This window comes from Phoca vitulina, unplaced genomic scaffold (assembly GCF_004348235.1).
Source record: "Phoca vitulina isolate PV1807 unplaced genomic scaffold, GSC_HSeal_1.0 scaffold28, whole genome shotgun sequence".
Lineage (NCBI taxonomy): Eukaryota > Metazoa > Chordata > Mammalia > Carnivora > Phocidae > Phoca > Phoca vitulina.
The window spans coordinates 21,259,219-21,280,714 of NW_022589731.1; the positions used below are offsets into that span (position 1 = coordinate 21,259,219).

The following is a 21,496-nucleotide window of genomic DNA, read 5'->3' on the forward strand; positions in this document are numbered from 1 at the left end:
GAGAGGGAGCCACGGAGACCTGGTCCGGGGGCCCAGGGCATTTGTGACTGCAGTCCGTGGCTTCCGTGGGTCACTAGGCCAGACCTCCTGCAGGGACCAGGGTGTGATGGAGACGTGGTTCCTGGTGATGACCCGCGAACCGGGCTTCCTGCGAGTTTCGTGGTCTGGTCACAGTGCTGTGCCGCGGAAGAGACAGACTCTCAGCCTCAGGGGGCTCTCCCAGGTGGCAAGAGTCCCTCTTCCTGATGGTTGCTGCTCCCTTATGCTATTATTAGATTTATAATATCCAAAGCAGACTCCCTCAAGGAGGTAGATCATGCTAAACAAAGAATTAAAAATGGGCATATTTTCCAAAACAAGTAAAAAATGCTTCTGTGGGTTGATCATTTGCATTCAGTTTGAAAGTGTTTTTAATGAATCACGAAAGCATGTACTTTGTTTGAATAAAGGATGCTCAGCCTTTTTTTTTTTTTTTTTAATTCCAGGTAAAGTACATGAGTCTCTTGCTTAAATGAGGCATACAATTTTAATCAGTTGGGCCCTTAAAAAGAGACAAGCAGCTGCTGCTTGTTAATTGGCAAATCTCTCCTCCAATGAGCTCATCATTTATTCACTGCTTCTAACAGAGACCTGAATTCCACCCAGAAAGGTGTTAACTGCCACATTATAATATCTGTGGGCACATCTGCCACTAAATGACCCTCTTACAGACCATGGGGATGGCTTTCCCCTCCTGGGTGTCCCCTCCCCTGGCCCTACCTGATGAGTTCCATCCAGTGGGGATGCAAGGGCAGGCACTCCTGGACATCCTCCCCACGGGCAGCACCGATTCAGTATTTGTTGTTGCAACACTCAGGGTAAACATTAGCCAAACAAACCCACAGAGGCAAAGCCTGCCTTTTTTGTATTCAATTGCACTTGATGGCAGTCCCCTGGGCCAGGCCCACCAGTCTTCGAGGATTCATGGGTAGGAGGAGTGGAACGTTTGGCTCACCCTGGAATTTCCTCTCTCTGTGACTCCTGCCTATAGTGGGAGGGAGAAAGGACTTCTCTGCTCTGCTCTGCGAAGAGGAGCCTTTTCATTGTTCCTCTGTCTGATTCACATAAACGGAGACCTTTGTGTGCCTTGGTTGATCCATGTCTGGTCTGGTGCTAATCCTCAGTACCTCATTGCCTTCCTGGCAGTGGTCTGAGAGGGGTTAATGAGTTAATGCTGAGAAAGAGCGTTTATGCCCCGAATGATACTTATTGCTTCCTTTTGCAGAAACTCTGCAAACAAGGAATAGATTAACCATTGTGCTGTGTTCCTTCCCTTCCGTGAGATGTCCTTTTGTTTTCAGATTAAGTTATGAGGGCATTGATTACCTTTGCAGAAGCTGGAATAGGGCAATGCATTCATTTAAATTATGTCCTACTATCAAAATACCCCGGTCTTTGCTGCGCATAGTCCTTAAGCCTCTAAGCACAAAATGAACTTATTTCACTTTCCAATATTTGCAAGCTGCAGAGCTTCCTGGGTAGGATGCGGCAGGAAGCGCCCCCCATTGGGAGGGCTGGACTGGTTGGGTAGGACAGATGATGTGCGTTGGAGGTGGGTCGGCGCAGAGATACGCGGGGATACTGCATGTGCCTTTAGAACGTTCTTTAAAGTCTTAAGAAATTAGCACTTTTCTGAAGCTTTTAGGCTTTAGTGTCCCCTTTCATTTAACACTTTGTGCAGGGGGATCATATTTGTTTATTTAAGCAGTTTGCTTATTTTCCAAGTGTCATAAGGTTGGAAGCACAGAACGGATTGGTCAGCCACCTCGGCATGTATTAAAACACCCCAGGAAGGAGCGTGGCGTCACGAAAGACTCGGTGTGAGCTCTACTCACTCAGCCTTCCCGGCTCTCAGTTTTGTGGTCTGAAGAACCGAAAAAGCATTGTGTCGAGTCCTAGATAGAGCTTAGTTAATAAGACTTGAGTTAGGATGCCATATTTTAAAATTGAGTAGAAATAGGATGAGCTTCCTATGTCCTTCTAGATGATTCTATGCAAATTAGTTGTATTTTTAGTGGCAATTGAAGTTTGAGAGTCACAAGAGGGGGCTGTTTGGTGGGATATACCACCACTATCCCACTCTTCCCTCCCTTCTGGGAAGTGAGAAGGGAGGGAAACTTTCCATGGGTTTAGTTTGTCCACTAAAGTAGGGATGCGTCACTCAATAGATCATTTTAAGTCCATACTATTCTAGCCCAGGGTTTCCCAGTCTTGGCACTTTTGACATTTGAGGGCTGGATAATTCTCATCGTGTATACTGTAGGATGTTTATCAACATCCCTGGCCTCTACCCACTAGACTCCAGTAGCATGAACCCTTAAGGTGTGACAGCCAAAAAAGTCTCCAGGCTTTACCAAATGTCCTCTTAGTGGTGGTGGTGGTGTTGGGGCAGGGGGTATACAAAACCCTGCTCCCTTCCATAGCCCCCCAGTGGAACCACCAGGCTAGGCATGATCTGTCCTCAGAAGGCCAGGGAAAGCGGTGGGCCTTGCCCTCTGACAGTTTATCGTGATACTTTTATTTGAAGCTTTTGGTCTAAAAATATGTGTGGAATGATGAAAAGGAAGTACAGTGTGGCTAAAAAATCTTTAGGAGATTGGCAAGCACTAGCAGACAAAATTGTTATTTCAAAAACAGTTTTCACTTGGCTTAAATTTATTTTTTTACCAGAAGAAGAAGGGTATCAGCTAGAGGTCATTCTGCTAGTGATCACTACATTCTTCTGTCCCCCGGTTTCCTGGTTTATAATTTGCCCAGCTAAAATCCTCCAAGGAAACAAGTAGAAAAGTGGCTCCAGGGCCCAGGAGTTTTTCCTAGCGTATCTACCTGACCCAGATGGGTACTGAGTTTATAATCCCCAGTTCCAGTCAGCTCCAAGGTCTCGTCCCAGAGAGTTTTTTTACCATAGGTGCAGGAACAGGGAATTTCACTCCCCACCTGGGGGCGCTGGCCAGGGGATCTCTGGAGGCCAGCCTGGAAGAGGGCGGTGAGGGGTAGGTGAAACCCCAGGACGCAGTCTCGGGGGCAAAGTGGGAGGACAGGGTAGGAGATGGGTGTTTTCTTTCAGGGTTTAAGACGATGATAGGTTGGAAGCAGGTGCTATGGTGTAAATGGCAAAGGAGAGGAACATGCTTGATTTGTTCTCCCTGGGACCCTCAGCGTCGAGACTGGGCATGTGAGTTACTCAGTAAACATTTGTTGAGTGAATGGAAGAGACCCACTCAGGTAGGTACGCTCAGCTTGTGAGGGGCTGGGCCTGGGAACGGTGGGGATAAGGACAGCAACCACTGCCCTTCCCACCGCCTCACAGCAGACCCGGGCATTTAGGACACGCCAGGTGCTCTGCTAAGTGCTTCACGTGTGTTCCATTTACGCTGAATCATTCAAACGATTAGAAACTCACAGAATGTGAAGCAAGCCCTGAAAGACGGGCTTCTCTCACTTGCACTTTATTGTCACACTCTGCTCCTTTCTGCCCTTCCTGTTCTCCTCCTTGAGGAGCTAAGGTCCCCCCCCCCCCCCGCACAAAGGGACGCCCTCCCTTCTGCCCCACGTCCCCTTGTTCCTGGAGTACCTTGCAGCTCCTCCTTGCTCTTCTCTGCCTGGCAGTCTCTCCCCCATAATCAGGCTTTCTCACGGCGTTCCCCCTCTGTGAATGAGCTCCTCCTGCCCCCCACCCCCCGAAGCTCCGGGAGACAAGGCCAACATGAATGTTATCTTCCTGGGAAGCACTGAAATTTTGTATGTCAAATGTTACAACAATTTATTTTTGTCATTTGTTCAAGTAGTTTAGTGACTCTCTGGCAAACAAAACCAGCGTGTTGCGACGATGGTGGGGCCTTTCCTTGCTTGTAAGAGACATTTAGTAAGTCTTAGGAAATCTGGAAGGATTATTTTCACCTATCAAAATACTATTCGCAAAGCAGTACTTTTATAACTTGAGAATATCCCAAGTCCTGAGGACAATCTGAATGTTCTTAAGATATGGAAACAAGGTCTTTCTCAGTGAGAGAAGTGGAATAGGAAATGTAAGCTATACTTCTCTGAATGGCCAAGTGCCTTCTTGGAGGGGAGCGTGAACACCTACTCAAGGCTGTGGGAGGTGCGTAGCCAGAATGAATCTTCTTTCATTCGACTTCGGATGACCGTTTTCCATCTTCTTTCTTCAGGAGAACCCATAAGTAGTGAGCACTTTCACCGAGCTGTCAATGTGAATGATGAAGATTTGCTGGTTCGAATACTTCAAGGAGGGTGAGAGAGCCCTGCCTTAAAGTTTAAAAATTTTTAACGCCCAGCAAGTGCATGGAATTGCACTTATTTTATTTCCCCCCAATTTTCCATGCCTTTGAAATTGCTCCAAAATAGATCTCCAGTGACTGGTGTGAGTCCAGCACAGTCAGCAAAGATGACCTTTAGCCCTGTGCAAATGCTAGATTTTGTAATTATCTAATGAAAATTGAAAATGAAAAGTAGAAATCTGGGTATCCTATTCCCAGAAATAATTTCTGACTCTTGTTTATACGCCATAGCGTTTAGGCAAATTTCACCCCCAGGTGCCCGCAGCTATCTAAGGAATCATTAAATCAGCGTTTTCTGATTCAAAAGGTTGGTAAAACACTAGAAGAACAGTAGCAAATACATTTGCTGCCGTGGGATATTTGAAGCTGCCTCCTAATGCAAAGTAAACGATGTTACTTAGATTCTTCTTGACTCGGTAGTTTTGAGTAGCTTAGAAGACCAGTCCTTTTGCGAATAGGGCTCATAAGTTGGAGGAGAGAAGGATCCTACAAAAAGCCAGCGCTTCTAAGCTGGTATTTAAGAGCTCTGCTTTCTTCCTCCAGTTGCATCAGGGGAGAAATGCAGGCCTCCCCCAGTCCAGGCTCACAGCGGAGCGGAGTGTCTACACTCCTGTGTCCTCTGCTCTAGAAGGGGGTGGGGCTCGTCCCAGTGTTTTATCTGCTCACATCATGGTTTTGAGTTGAAGGGAGGGCCTGTTTTAAGCGAAACTACAGCAGTTTCTCTCCTTGTGAATTTGGATCCTTGAAAAATATTAGGCAGGGCCGTTTAAGACAAGAGAAACTTAATGGCCCAGAAGAAATTGGAATTTACGGGAAAATGAATCATTTTAGCCACCTGTGTCCTGCAAGAGACCTCAGCTGTGAATCTACCGGGAGCCATGCCGAGCATGTTAATCTCTTTTCTCTGTGTTTTTCCCCAAGAAATGTTAAGGTTGATGTTCCCAATAAGTTTGGCTTTACTGCTCTGATGGTCGCGGCCCAGAAAGGCTACACCAGGTAGGCCTCCTCCTTTCTTATCTCTAAGTGGCTGAACCTTCCACTTCGCCCAGAGGCTCCGGTCAGAGCACGGATGGGAGGGGAAAAGGTGTGTGTGCAGGAGGGCCCCTTCTTCTCGCTTTCCGAAACTGTACCACGTACGGGCTGCACAAAAACTCGGCTGTTTGAATCCTGAAGTTCTATACCATGCGGCAGAGAATGTAAAAATATATAATCCTATGGTGAGGAAGAGAGGTAGCCACTTAATTATATTTTGCAATATATTTTATATGTCCCATAAATAAAATATATTTAAAATATAAATATTTTATATTTAAAAAGGGGGGAAGGATATTAATTCTGGAAAACAAACTTCCCTGAGAGGTTGCTAAGATATAATTTTCACGGATATGATTATCTCTATGCCACAAAGAAGCATACACACTAATGGCTTATTTTATAATCATATTTAATACTAAAGTGCCATTTTGAAAAAAAAGATGTATATCTTATTAAATGCTGCCATTTGGAAATATATTAAAATGGTCATTAAGGTGACAGTGAATTAGCTCAACAGAACAATGTGTTTTGTGTGGTATATTTTGTTTTCAATGAATAATTCATATGAGGGAGAAGGCCCCCCCCCCCTTTTTTTGATGTTGAAGAGGTAGTTTTCTGGTTTAATAATGTCCTGTCTTTGAAGCCAGCTGCCCTCTGAAGGCAGAAAAGAAAGTGTGGAGATGTGTCTTCAATATGGTGCTGTGCATCATTCCCGCATTATTGTGGGTTCCTACCCCTCAAAGCTGTGTATCCAAGTTACCTTCCAATTTGTTTCCTTCAGGCTTGTGAAAATCCTCATCTCTAATGGCACGGATGTGAATCTGAAGAACGGAAGTGGCAAGGACAGGTGGGTGGTGGGACATGCTCCAAAATGTTCCCAGACTTTGGTTACCAGACTTGGGCCCAGATGGTTTTTGATTTAATCCAAATATTTGCAGCAGCTTCTTTTGACAGGACTGTATCCCAAAGGAAAGATGTCGATGAACAAAGCCTGGCTTATTCATTTGTTCACTTATTCCTTCATTCCACAGGAATGGAGTGGGCTATACTTTCTACAGCATCCACTTGCCCTAGCTCAGTGCCCGGCACATGCTAGGTGCTCTGTGACTGGGAGCCATCACCAGCGCCGTGCTGGGCATTGGGCTGTGTCTGTGAGACTTGGGGCCCCCGCCAGGGCTCTTCTTACACTTGGCCTAACTCTCTTAACTAAGACTCTTAGGTGTTCCCAAAGAAGCACACAACAGTCACAATCAAAGCTACGACCCCAAGATCTTCCCTGCAGTGAAAGCATGGAGTGCAGCACAGGAGAAATTGACAAAAAGAGCATGATAGTTGGAAACCTATATTCAGACAGATGAAGGAATGCTCTACAAAGACTTAAAAATAATCAGTATTCTAGTATTAGGTTTAATTAACTGATTCGTTCTAATCAACCAGGATTTGTTGAATGGCTACCACATGCCAGGCTCTGTGCTTGGTGCTTGGGTAGAACAACACAGAAAATGCAGGGGTTTTGCTCCAGGAGCTTAGAATCACGTGGTACATACAGCTCAAAGGTGTGCACCCTGCAAACTAGTATCTAAACAGTAGCTACAAAAACACAGGTCACTTTTGGTGGGCCACAAGGAAAGTGTACATTTCTGAGCTCAGAAAGCCTACCTGCTACACCCTCTGAACACACACAGTAATAGATTTTAAATAACATTACAAAAAATCATTTAAAAGTTTGAGGCGTCTGGGTGGCTCAGTCGGTTAAGTGTCTGCCTTCGGCTCAGGTCATGATCCCAGGGTCCTGGGATGAAGCCACGAGCGTGTTGGGGCTCCCCACTTATGCTCTCGCTCTCAAATAAATAAATAAAAATCTTTAAAAAATCATTTAACAATTTAAAAGGGAGTTTTCCATGTAACTCTTAGGTTAATTTGGAGTTAAGCCATCAACTCAAGAAGTTTGAAAAAGAATAATACCAACTTAAAAAGGACAAAGAAAATAACCTTGAGGGGTAGGAAAGAGGAAAGAATGAAAAGAAATTGATTAGAAAATAGGAAGATTGTTGAAACATATAAGAACAAAAGATGTAAGAGCTGCTTAAAAAAAAAGCTTATACAATAAAATGGACCAATTGCTTATAAATCTAAGAAGAAAAAATCAGAATTTAGAAATGCTACATGGCCGTGGCTGTAGAGAAAATCTTTTGGAAATTTAAGAAGAAAAAAATAGACTTTTGGAAGGGTACATAACAGTGGTGATAGAGGAAATCTAAATGTAAAAAGGAAATGGTGTGCTGTGTCTACGCTAATAGATGTGATAATTTCACTGAAATTATCTTTTCGATGGTACGTTTTCTGGGGACATGTAAATCTTCACAAAAAGACACAAAATCTAAAACAACCAATATCCATGCAAGAAGTTAGAAAACTTATTAAGGGATTATCTATGAAATAGACTCTGTGGCTTAACTGTTGTGCCCATGAGCTTGTGAGGATTGTAGGTTAGGATTGTAGATAACTTATTTAACAGAGGGATAGTTGGAATATCCCAGAGGATAACCTTACTGCTGAAGTCTGAGAGAGAAAGAAATCTCTTCATATGTTTATATGCATACAGGTATTTATGTCTCTTCCATCCTAACTTGGAGGATCATGCAGGACGGTAAGGATGTCTAGACTAGGAAATTTCTTAATGCTTCCCATTAGTAGACCAAAGGTGAAAACCTCTGTATGTGTAGATGCAAAACAAAAATTGGGTGAACTCAGCACCTTTTATTAGTTAAAATATCTTACTCTTTTAAAGTACAGGATGCTTTCAGTCCTGGTAACAGCGTCTGGTGCATAGGAGGACTAACCTCTGCTGATGGAGTGAATCCTTTGATTGCATCCTAAAAGCTTGTTTATCATTTCAGATGATCAGCCAGTATCATTCCTAGTATTGACAGATTCCTTTTAAAAGTTAGTAGTGAAGTCCATAGGAGTGATTGAGAACCAGATAGTTGGATGTCAAATCCAGATTCCCCTGTGGTCAGGGTGTATGACCTTGGGCAGGTCACTTAACCTCTGTGGGCCTCAATTTCCCCATCTACAAGATGGGGATAATAGAAGTACTTGTAGAATTGTGAATGTTTAACGAGTTAATACAAGAAAAGTGAGTAAAACAGTGCCTGGCATATGGTAACTCCACATTATATTTTGTTATTTCATGATTGGTATTTTGGAGTGCTGGTCAACCTGGTGAGAGATGAAATGGGAGTAAGAGGCATGGCTCCTTTCTCACAGTGCCCAAGTGAATCAGCTTTCAAATACTTGGACTTAATAAGGAGGTTTAGTAAAGTGGCTAGCTACTATTTAACAAAAAAAAAATTTTTTTTCCTTAAATAACAGCAATAATCAGTTAATAAATATAATGAGGGAAATAGAATAAATAATATCTAACAGAAATGAGAAATTTTGTATAAAAAAACCTATAAAAATTAGGTTAAAAGATTTAAAGATTTAAAAGGGACCTATACCATATGCCAGAATGGCAAGATCGAAGGCTGTAAAATTTTCAGTTTTTCCTAAATGAATATATAGATCCAGCATAGCCTCAAATGGAATTATTCTTGGGAGCCTGTCAAAATGGTTTTGTAATTTACCTGGAAGAACAAATGGATGACACCAGCTATTAACTTTGTTGAAGAGAGATGTGGAAAGACTTTTGACGGTTATTAAAATGCCTTATAAACTTATAGTAATCAATGTAGTATGAGATCGGTACAAATAATTGAAAAAAAGATGTATAGAATGAACTAGAAATAGTTCTTCATGTACGTCAGAACTTAGTACGTGATGATGGGAGCAACACAAACTAATGAGGAAGATGTTAGGAAAGGTTATATGAAGAAAAAAAAGTTAAATTCTGGTCTTCTATAGCATGCATCAAAATAAACTCCAGATGATTTAAGAATTAAATGTAAAAGAACCATAGAAACCACAGCATATGTCTATCTGATCTTATAATGAGAAAGGCAAAATCATTGAAATAAATCACTAAGGAGAAGATTAAAAGTACATAACACATTTTTAAAAATTAATTACAAAGTTAAGGGTAGTCTGGGGAGAGATTTGCAAATATATTATAGACAAATGACTGGCATATTTAATATAGAGAAGATACACATACCTATCCCCCCAAGATACACAGTAGAAAAGAACAGTTTACACAAAGACAATTCATAGCAGAATAAATTAAAAATTTAATATGCAAAAGTGCTAGTAGTAAAAAATTAAAACCTTACTGTCCTATTGTTAATTAAAAGATGATAGTAGTGTTGGTTTAGGTGAGTAAAATGGACACTTTTAGGTGCAATCGAAAAAACTGTAAATTGACATAACCTCTCTAGAAAGCAGTGCATCTAAAGGGAGCCTTAAACATTTGCATTAAGCATCTGGCAATATGCATCAGAAGCAAGCACCTCAAACCCTGGGCAGGTGAAGGGCCATGTTTGTCTCTACCAGGAGTTTCCAAGAAATGAAGGCCTACGTAAGGATACAGAGATGTGGACATCGGGTTCCACTCCAGCTCAGCTCAGGTTTGGGCCTCAGAGCTGGACATTCTATTTATCACTCAGAGAGCTTTGTAGAATTTCCCTACTGGAAAGACTTCCTTCGCTGCCCCCATCACCCACCCCACTCAACTCTTTATTTTGAAAAGTTCAAACATTTAGAAAAGTTGAAAGAATAGTACGGTATATTTTGTATTCTCACCACTTAGGTTTGGCAGCTGTTGACATTTTGCCCTATTTGCTTCTCTTTCTACATTTTTATTAGCTTTTTTCTCCCTACTTACCCATTTCAAGGTTAATAGGCATCATATTCCTCAATATTTCATTCAATATTTCAGTATGTTATCTTCTAAAAGCAGGGACGTTGACCCGCATAACCGCCCTATCATCGTCACACCTAAGACACTTCACACTAATTTCCTGACATCATTGATGCCCTAGTTGTGCAAGTCTCCCCACTTGTCCTCCAGAAGGTCTACATGGCTCTATTTGGGGGGATGGGGACAAGACCATGATCCAACTAAGGCTCACACGTTGCCTCTGGTGGTTCTGTTTAGTCTCCTTTATTCTAGCCTGGTCCTCCATCCATTATTTTGGTTTAAATATTTTTTCCTCCCAGCATTGACTTTTTGAGGAGACCAGACCAATTATCCTATAGAATGCCCTATGTTCTTGAGTTGCCTAATTGTCTCCTAGTTGTGGAGGCGGTGCTTAACTTGTTCATTCGTCCCTTTATTGCCAATAAAGTTACAATTAGGTTTAAAGGCTTGATTTGAAGCCGGTTAACATTTTTAGCAAGAACACTTATGAGCTGGTGTTGTGGCTCCAGGCTGGATCCATCAGGAACGCATGCTGTCCCACAGTTGGTGATTCTAGGTTTGATCATTTGGTTAGAGTGTGGCTGCTAAATCTCTCCTTCGTCAAGATATAGTTTCCCACTGAAATTAGCAAATAACCTATGGGGGTAATCATGGTGTGAATATTCTGTTCTCCGTTAACCTTTTACCCAATAATTTTAGTATCCACTGATGGTCCTTGCCCAGATCAATTATTTAATTGGGAACTACAAAAGTGTGATTTTCTAATTCCATAATTTCTTCCATATTGATGAGCTGGCAGGCTTGGGTGAAAAGGGCTTTCCCTCATCAATTGAGGATGGACTACCTTTTATTCTATAAAGGCAGAGTAAATGTTTAATTAGTTTCTTTACATACTAATATTTAGAGTATGGAATTGACTTAATAGCCATCTATCGTAATGTCAAATGAGTATTTTTCTCCCCTCTTATCTTTTGAGAATATCTTCACAGGCTCGTGGATGTTTTTAAATCCAATATTTTACTCAATTTACAGTGATCCCCTTTTTTAACTGAGATAAATTCACACACTCCTTTAAAACTTGGCACTTAAAGAATAAATTAACAATGCTATATAACTGCTTCTATGGTCGAATTCCAGAACATTCTTAATCTGCCCAGGAAGAAGCCCTGTGCTCACCGGCAGGCACTTGCCGTTTCTTCTCTCCCAGCCCCTGGAACCCACTAACCTGCCAGTTCTGTCCCTGTCGATTTGCCTCCCCTGGGCATTTCGCGTAAACAGAATCCTACAATATGTAGGCTTTTGTGTCCAGCTTCTTTTAGTTAGCGTAATGTCTTAAGGTTCATTCATGTAGTGGCATAATATCAGTATTTCTTTTTCCTTTTTATGGCCAAAGAATATTCCGTCCTACGGATATGCCACATTTTGTTTATCCGTCTATGAGCTGATGGACACGACATTTCATATGAATAATTTTCATGGCTTTTCTACTCACATCAGGATTTCTTGGTTTAAACCAGGCAGAGTAAAACAGGGACCTGAGTTTGGCGACTGTACTTAGAGCTATTGCTGCTTCCTCCCTATGTTGCAGTCTGATGCTTGCATGCTACGCGGGACACCTAGATGTTGTGAAATATCTCCGAAGACACGGCGCTTCCTGGGAGACCAGAGACCTAGGAGGCTGCACGGCTCTGCACTGGGCTGCAGATGGAGGCCACTGCAATGTGATTGAGTGGATGATAAAAGATGGCTGTGAGGTACGGGATCTTCCTTCTCAGCCACACGTGTCATTAAGACCTTGCAGTGCCGTTCCACAGGGTTTAGGAGAAGCAGAGCCTTATGTGGATGCCTTTGATTAGCTGAACTTAGAAATGCTGCAGAAAGTTCTTTGACTTACCAGTAAGAAGGTTCCTGAAGCCCTGGGGAGAAAAGGTCATTATAGAATTGATGTGATAGTGAGGCTTCAGATCATCACGGAGGTTTGTCTCGTGTAGGAAAAAAGAAACTGCTGACTCCAGAGGTGGACCTGATGATGCTTCTACTTTGTTTATGCCTTTGCTCATTCACTCATTGTCTCTTCATTCAATCTGTCCACAAAGCTTTACTGAGCACCTGCCATGGATGGGATGCTAGCTTAAGTCCTGGAGACACAGGACGTCAAGAACTCTTAAAGCCATAGTGCTTCTTACTGCTCTTAGAATGAGACTATTTTTATTTGTGGTTTGCTTTAAAGATTAGCCATTACAAAACCTTTCCCAAGAGCAAACTGACCATATCACAAACAGAGCATTTCAGCCCCTCGTGCCTTCACCTTGAAGCAGGCGTTTGGGTGCCCTTCTGGTCTCGTGTTATCAGATGGTGCAGATGTGATTTAGCAAACAGAACCGGCGTTGTTTGGACTTCTATAGCTGTTTGAAGATGAGTCAACAGAATTAGCTCAATTACAGTAACGGCTGATAACTTTGAGAACTTTAGTTCAAGACTCGAAAGAAGTTAAATAAAAATTTCAAGGCATGGAAATAAGGAATGGTAAACAAAATGCTATCTTAATTGAGATTGCCAGATGGTGTAGAGTATGGAGAAATTAAACTGATGACCTGGAAAATACACTCAAATTGAGAAGAGTCATGTCTCCTGGAAGATGTTAGCTGATTTGTTCTAGCTTGTCTCTGGAGTGTGATTGAGGGAAAGCCTGGCTTTTAGCAATTGTGGGGTCTCACTGGTTCCCACTGCTGCCTGCAGAGGGCTGAAGAAAGGGCCCTTTGAAGGAAAAACCTCAGTGGTTAAGATAATTCCCTTTTATTACATTTCTTATTTTTTTTTCTTTTCTTTTCTTTTTTTTCTTTTAGAAACATGCACAAGAGGTCGGAAGGATTAACATGTGGGCCTCAGTGGTAGGGCGGGGCCCCACTTGCCTTGTGTGGTGGTGAGAGCCACCGTCGTCTTGTTTGGTTTATGATGAACTCTGCTCATGCTTTGGTCCCAGTAAAAGTCTGTAGTTAAAAATGAAGGTTGACCTTTGCTGAAAGAAGGGCAGGTCTCTGCCATGAACATTTAAATACTGTAATTTTGGAAACATAGACTTTCTGGGCTTCAGATATGTGCACGTTTATTTGTGGGTAGATTCTATCTTTTTCTGTAGCCCTCCAGCTACATGGATGTTGCCACTAAAGATTTCCGTGTGGTCGGCTGGTGGCAGATAGAGGATATCAACAGGAGTGCTTCCGTGTTCTCGGCAGAGAGGCCACCCCATGTTTGGGTGGCAATAGTTGGGATCTGGGAGCCAAGCCGGGCGTTGTGGCCACCATTCTTGAATATAATGATTTTCTACTGACCGTGACCGACTTGCATGGGGAACCGTCTCTACATTTCATGAGCCACATGACCTCAGGAGAGGCATTTGACTTCTTGGAGATGTGGCTTAATCACTTGTAGACCAGCAATAAAAGCACCTACCCCATTTAACCCTCAGACCCAAAAGAGAAAATGGGGGTGAAAGTTCACCGAAGACCGCATAAAGCACCATGTAAAACAAGGGGATGATTTTATTATTTAAACATAATGGAGTCTGCTGCTCAGAGGTTATTTGTTATTCGCATGAGAAAGAACTGCAAATCCTAATGATGTTGAATGGATAATCTCATACATATAAATAACCTGAAACATTCCAGGGACTTTGGCAGTTTCTAGTTTGTTAGTCCATTCTGGTGTTTCACTAACATGTTTGAATCATTCTTCTGTAACAGAATTTAGGGGTGTGTGTGTGTGTGTGCACACACACACACACACATATATATTTATTTTGGTATCATTCTTCATGGATTGGTGAGGCCTTCACTGGAACTGGAGGAAGCAATGCTCACATATTCTAGAATGTGGCTTTTAAAACATGACCTTGAGAGCTTTCAATCACTGGATTATTGGGAAATGGCCATCTTATTACGAGTCAAATTAAGTTTGGAGAAGGTATTAGGTTGGTTAACTTCTCAGATTGGAATTTATGTAGTAAAGCTGGTTGCTTTGTGTTGATTCTACCTGTAGTTCTCCTTAAAATTAATCCATATTGATAGGTATAAGGGTGTGTATATATATTGTCTTGTTCCAGAAGGGATTTAAAGCTGCTTACAGAGATACTTACAAGTACACAAAGTAAACTTTAACTTTCCTCACCTTTTTTTTTTTTTAATCAAAACAAAGTAAGGTCAGGACTTCACATGGAGCTAAGAGTAGGGTGGTTCATTTATCTATCCTGTCTTTCAACCATTTTTTTTTTTTAAGATTTTATTTATTTGAGAGAGAGAGAGAGAGTGCACAAGCAGAGGCAGGGGCGGGGGGGAGGGGAGGAGAAGCAGACTCCCCGCTGAGCAGGGATCCTGACGCAGGGCTCGATCCCAGGACCCTGGGATCATGACCTGAGCTGAAGGCAGACGCTTAACCGACTGAGCCACCCAGGCGCCCCCATCTTTCAACCCTTTGAACCAAATGTAGATGAAGATGCCAGTGGGATGTCCTGGGTTCTCTCAGCACCCTATAAAGTCCTAACACAGCATCTCACTGCATGTGAATGTTACTTTAGCACAGTTCCCTGGATCCCTATTTACCAAGTCGCAATCCTTATGGGCTATCCAACTCAGGGGCATTTGCGCAAGTGAATGTTCCTTTATAAGTTTCTGATGAATATTTTTAAGGAAAAAGACACTGGACTAAGAGCAGCTCTTCCTCTGGCATAAAGGTAGATGCTGTGGACACAGGCTCAGGATGGACCCCACTCATGAGAGTCTCTGCAGTCTCTGGAAACCGGAGTGCAGCCTCCGTGCTGATCGAAGCTGGAGCAGACGTGAACATGAGAGATAAAGATGGAAAGACCCCGCTCATGGTACGCCTCCCTGCAGAGCACAGCCCGGCTTTGTGTGTGGGATTAAGGTCAGAGCTGCTTCTATAATTAGGCAATTCTTGTGAATTCAGCTGTGTATGAGCCCTGGGTTTTGGCTGTCTATATATTCCCCACCGGCCTGTTAATAAAGGCATGACAGTGTCACTACAATATTTTTGTTCTTTTTACAACTATTTCTTTAAGGATTACCAGCCCCAGGCCCCCAGGCCACTGTAGCATCCTAAACAGATCTGTTCAACAGAGAACGCGCTGCTTTCTTGGGCTGGCCTGGCCTAGCGTTTCTCATGTCATTGTAGTGCAGAGGAAGGCAGACTCCGCTTCCGTTTCCCTTGCCCTCAGCCTCGCTGCAGAGTGAGAGCATGTGTCTGTCCTGCGAGGCCACAGTGGTCCTGGCTGACTCTGCCTTCTTGAGAAAGCCTCTGGGCAATTTCCGCGGGCCCACCTGCATGGGGTCCACCCTGGCCACTGGCCTTGTCCTCTGTGGGGAAGGCAGACTCGCTCACACCCCACTGTCTTTTGTTTCTTAGGTGGCCGTGTTAAATAATCACGAGGAGTTAGTCCAGTTACTTCTTGACAAAGGAGCAGATGCAAGTGTAAAAAATGAGGTAAGGAGCTCAATCTTTATCTAAAGCCTTTCCCTGGAGGAGAAGAAAGAACACACACACACACACATACATATATATATTGTATATTATTATATACATGTAATTTTTGTTGTTTTCACTTTCAGTTTGGCAAAGGTGTCCTAGAAATGGCCAGAGTTTTTGACAGACAGGTTGGAATATTCTTTCGGATTTTTGAGGCTAATTTTATGGTACTTTAAAATAACCACAAACCTTGGATGACATTCACCTGTTTTTGTTTATCTAGAATGTGGTCTCCTTATTAGAAGAAAGGAAAAGAACCCAAATGGCAAAGAAGTAGTCTGTCTGCTGACCAGGGCGCTACTGACTTTGAAAGCCCAAGAGAAACAACGTCAAAACGCAACCGTTGAGCTAGAGATGAAACTCCGCGTCTTTTGAGGCTATACATTTGATTATTTATTTAGTTGAAGATTCACAGTGAATTTTGTGACGTACAACTGTTCCCACTTTGAAATACATCTTTTTTTTTTTACCTAAGCGCGTGTGCCTGTGGGGTTGTCATTGGGTGTCTGCCGCGTGGGGATGTTTTCTTGCACTTGCGCCTTTTGGAGTTCGACACAAAACCAAATATTTATGTCCTGGAGCTGCCCAGACAGACACGGATCTCCCACTTCCCGCTCCTGCCCCCGAGCTGTCCTCTGAGCCACTCTGGGACCTTGTGGAAATTCTTCCCCTCATGTGTTTTCAATTATGACCTCCCCTCCCGCCTTCAGGCCTTCCAGGCCCCGCTGTCAGGCCGGGGTTCCCTTCTGGAGTGACGCTCCTGGAAGCCCAGGAGGCCACGTGAAAGGTTTTCTCCTCAGCTGTTGGGCTCACATCAAAGTAAAAAAAAAAAAAAAAACGTATTTCAAGACTCCGATTCCACTCTTTTAGAGGTGTCTGGTGGAGGGTCAGTCTTTCTAGAACAGACCTGTCTGAGAATGTGTTTGCATATCCTTATGCCCTGAGACAATGAAAGACCCAGCGTGCTGGCATGATGACGACCGTGCCAAAGAGAAGTATATTAAGGTTCGCCTCCGGAGCAGAAGGGTTTTTGATGCTGATCACATAGTTGGAGACAAGTAGGCATTAACCACAGCCAGGTCTGCCGGCTGGGAGCTTAGACACACGTGTGCGGGAGCTCGAACTCAGCAGATGCACGTGAACGTGAGCCAAGTGAGCTAGGAGACCACATGCATTTTGTGTCTCCAGAGAGAAGCAGGTTAACTCGGCCCGAGGAGGAGACCAGCTGCCAAGGTCTGCACGGGAGTGGGATTTTCTCTGTAAGGTGAAGCCCGATTATAAGGTCATCAAAGCTCCAACGCTTTGGGGGGGAAGGGCACAGAGACAAAGCACAGTTGATTTTATTGATGTTGGCAATTCTCAGCTTTATTCCATAGTTTCTAGAACATCCACCTCAGGAACTGGGTCTGTGGGTCATAGATTGTCCTCTCTTTACACATTTCATGAGTGTTTTACCTTTTGTACGAATGCATATTCCTTTAGATTTGCTAGATTAACTTTTTAAATCTCTCCAAATCAGAGTGTAGTCACAACGTCTCACAGCCCTTTTTCCCCCACGATCAATGTTGACCTTCATCTTCAGTTCATTTCTCAGTCTGTTGTAGATCCTGTTCACGAGCCCCATCTGTGGCAAGAGCACATGCCCCTTCTCATTGACAAAATCCTGGAGACGTCCTCCCATCCTCCTGACGGAAGCCTTGGCCATACAATGGGGTGACTTTGGTCAATGAAATGGTAACGGAAATGGCTCCTGCCCTTCTGGGCGGAAGTTTTACGAATCCCCCCATCTCGCTTCCTTCTGCCACAAGACCAGCTGTGACTCAGGAGCAGGCACTCCATCAGCCCGGGGCCCCGAGTAAGAGCCAGAGCCAGAGTTTACCCCCGGATGTGAGTAAGAAATAATCCTCTCGTGGTTTGCTATTGCAGTGCAATTTAGCCAAAAATGACTGCCTATAAGATCTTGCCATAGGTGAGTTCAATTTTCCACAAATGATGTTCGCATCTCTCGAGTCCTGTGGTTTCCGGCCTTCTTCAGATCTTTAAAAACTCAGGAATAGATACTGAGTTTTCTCAAATGTCTTTTCAGTGTCCCTGGTAATCCTAATATGGCATATTTCCTGAAAATCTGTCAATTCGGTGACTTGAATGAGATTTAAAAATATTGAACCATCCTTATATTCCTGAGACCTCTCACTGATTTACAGTGGGCTGTTGGATTCTAGATGTTCCTATGCTTTGTGTATGTGCTTTTCATCTTTTTCCTTAGTGAGATTAGTGATTTGACTTGTGTTTTAATTTCCCGAAAGACACAACCTATGGTTTGTTGTACCATTTGGAATTTGAGTTTTACTTTGTGGCTTAATATATAAAATTATATATATATATATATAATAGTTACACTTATATAGTTATATATAATAGTTATCTATATAGTTACATATAATAGTTATATATATAGTTTAGTTTTATATATAGTTTGACATAGTTTGTGTATATAGCTTTCTTTTTCAGAGGCACTTTGAAAGAAGGCATATTCTGTATGTTTGAAGTATCTCAATTTGATACAAATCCATTTTGATTATTTTTTTTTATTATGTTCATTTAGCCAACATACAGTATGTTATTAATTGGGGTCTTCTAGGTACTTGTTTTCTGCCTACTTGCTTTGATATGGGTAGAAGGTGGTAAGAATAAAGACCCCTTGTTACCATTCTGTGTATTTATTTTTCTTTGTATTTTCTGTAGTTCTTTATGAAATTGGATTGTTTTTCAAAAATCTAAAAATTTCTACTACACTCAGATTTTCATTCTGGAGAAATCTGGTGTCCATGTTTCTACCCCACATGCTTTTTTGAATTTCTCTTTTGTAAATAAGGTGAGTTTTCAAAAAAAAAAGATTTGGATAGGTTATACATTTACATTGTTCAAAACAAGGATCTGGTCCCCCCTCCCTGACTCCGCCCCGCCCCCCACGTGTGTTAAGAGACACCTTCTTTCTTGTGCCGTCATCTGACTGGTTTGTGTGGACTGACAGCACCTGACCCCTGACCACCACGCTTTTTAGTTTCTTAGGGACTGTTCCAGATCTTCCCTGTGCCTCTGTAAATGGGTGAGAATACAGATAAGGGGTTTTCCTTTCCCCATTTTTGTGACATTGTCAGTAATGAACGAGACACGTCTTTATATTTACCTGGATACCATTTATTGGATATAATATTCTTAACAATGGCTTTCTCTACGGAAATAGCAGGTTGTTACCTGTAGAACCCCAATATGAGAAATGTGTACAAAAGCAACAGACTGTAACGTGAAAGGTATGTGGAAAAACAACAACTTAGCCGACTGAAGCATTATAAACGGACGAAGCACGATGAACTTAAGGAACTGGTCTATTTCGTAGCTGTAAGTGTGCTGTGCTGAGTGGCCTGCAGCCTAGTGTTCAAGAGTTTTACTTAACAGTTGCCAGACACGCTCAAACCATGGGTCTTCCCCACAACCTCCCAATTCAACCTGATAGGTCTGCCATTCCTCGTCCTGCCTTGGACTCTTAGAGGATTTTGTCTTTCTAATTTGATACTTTTTTTTTCTATCATTGCCCTACTTACATGCTTGCTTATAGGCCATGAACTTGGATGTCATTCTGCTGCTTTGTGAAACTGAAAAAATCACAAGCTATTTATTATTTTGTCTGGATTTAAACTGCGCTTAAATTGAGGACTGAATAAATTATTTTCTGGAAGGAAACTCACAGGGGGAGCGTAAGACAGGTTTTTTGCTGATGATGTGGAAAATCAGGATGGGTTCCAGACTATTCGACTATTTGACCTGGAAGAGCTGAAGCCCACTGAGAATTCCTTTCACTGTGTGGTAAATCTCCAGGCTACCACTACCCATTATTGAATGCTATAACAATTTTATATGCAGTGTTTTGTCTCCTAGTTTTTCTCCTATGCAACAGGCTCTTAGGGCCGGACTGTCAGCTGCTAGTGATGTCCCAAGAGTAAGGAGGGGATTTCCATCTGTGTGTAGGTGAATGGCTTCTGGAAGCATCCTCACTGCACAGAAATGGTTCTTAGCCTGGGGCTCACTGATCTTTCCTGGTGTGTAACTTGTATCACTATCGGAGTTTCCAAATAGGTTTTCGAGGAAGAGATGTCAACAGAAACTGTAGAGTGAGTCAAGAGAATTGTGCCATCGGAGATAAACTGATTTTCTGGGGCGGGGGGTGATGGGCCTGTGGGAAGCACTCTGCTGGATTCAAAGCTGGGGCGTCGCTGGTGGGCTTGTTCTGAGCCGCCACTCTGGAGAAGGGTGGGCTTTGTGCGTCCAGTGGCTGGGCTGGTGGGGTAGCCACACCCTGCCCCAGCCCCCACTCGGGCTGACCTACAGGAGCTCTGAAGGCAGAGATTTGTCACACGGAGGGGCATCAGCACTAGGTTTGGTGTGGAAAAGGGACCGGCCTCTGGGTGCTAAGAGGCAGACGTACTAGCCTCAGCTGCTTGTGTCCGACGTGTGTATGTTCCTGAGTCGTGGGGGGAGTGACTGTAGCAGCCTGGGGCAGGCCTCTGGGGTGGTGGGGAGGACAAAAGATGGCGGCTGCAGTGTCCCCCACCAGTCAGCCATAGCGTGTGAAGTCCCATCTGGGGGTCAGCACGGCACTGTGAGACTTCTGGGGAGGGTTGGTATCCTGTTTATCTGGGTCCCTTGTGGTTAGCTGGGGTCCTACTGATAGCAGGGAGGAAGGAGCTCCAGAGCGAGTCTGCCCTGGGCTTGCTGCTTCCAGAACACCGAAGGGAGCCCTCCGTTGCAGAAGTTCTCAATGAAATCAGCCTCATGAGGAAAGACTGCCAAGGGGTCAGGTTGCGTGAGAAAGATCCAGCCCAGCTGCCCAGGCATCTTGCCCTTTTAGTTGTCAGGGTCGTATTGGCTCAGAATGCTTAGTAAACATCAACTGAGAGATGGCAGGAAGGTGCTCGGGCGTTCTAGCTGGCCCAGCACCAGGCTCTCTGCAGCACCAGGGGAGATCACAGGCTCCTAAGAGCAGCTTCACATGGATCAGAGTTTTTGTTGTTTCTCTTTGAGGGGATACAGCGATTGTGTTGTATTGATTTGCGGGAGAACAATGGCCTATGGTTTCAGCCTGAGAATTCGTAATAAAGTTAAGAAGGCATAAAAATGTCCCCTCTGAGACCAGTCAGGAGTATTTATGCTCATGTAGTTTAATTTGTTGCTTTTGTGGTTTCTGTGATGTCATCCCACATGTGTAAGCTGGAAAAATTCACACTGGGAAGTGTAACCTCTGTATGCATATTTGGACAATGGAAAATGTTATGCATTGTTTCTCTTGGTTGCTACACATCTGATTCCATGTGTCAGGAAAACAAACTGTTACCAAAAAATTCAGGAGATAAACTTTTAAAGAGCATGCCTGGAAGATTAGCCCTATACTTCCCAGTAAGTGGGGTCATGTAACCTACAACTATAACAAGACAGGGGGAAGAAAAAAGTGACTACCCTCAGGGCCTATTTTGGGTCTAGACATGTTAAATTTCTCAGTGATGGCCTTATTAACTCAAACCAACCCTTATGCACGCCTATAGGACCTTTAAAAATATTAAAAATAGACTGCCATGGAAATATAAGTATTGATTTTTTTGTTTTCACATCTATAACGATATAAAAAGGGAGAGGTACACCTCCCCCCCCCCCCCCAAAAAAAAACCCTGGC

At 43.1% G+C, this 21,496-nt stretch overlaps 1 protein-coding gene across 3 annotated transcripts in view; it reads left to right on the top strand.

The window, feature by feature from the left end:
* Positions 1-18,119, top strand: part of FANK1 (fibronectin type III and ankyrin repeat domains 1) — a 101,294-nt gene extending 83,175 nt beyond the window's left edge. Inside the window, exons 4-12 of one of the 3 annotated variants that reach the window (XR_004301678.1) lie at positions 4,209-4,290; positions 5,259-5,333; positions 6,154-6,219; positions 11,819-11,984; positions 14,960-15,103; positions 15,649-15,726; positions 15,852-15,896; positions 15,992-17,001; positions 17,363-18,119. Coding sequence is in view for 1 of the 3 variants with exons in the window: in XM_032423083.1 (XP_032278974.1) it covers positions 4,209-4,290; positions 5,259-5,333; positions 6,154-6,219; positions 11,819-11,984; positions 14,960-15,103; positions 15,649-15,726; positions 15,852-15,896; positions 15,992-16,045 (710 nt within the window). In the remaining 2 variants the exon portion in view is untranslated. Of the gene's footprint in view, positions 1-4,208; positions 4,291-5,258; positions 5,334-6,153; positions 6,220-11,818; positions 11,985-14,959; positions 15,151-15,648; positions 15,727-15,851; positions 15,897-15,991 lie in introns of those variants that run through there. The other 2 variants (XM_032423083.1, XR_004301679.1) reach the window with 2 other exon arrangements.
* The last annotated feature ends 3,377 nt before the right edge of the window (positions 18,120-21,496 follow it).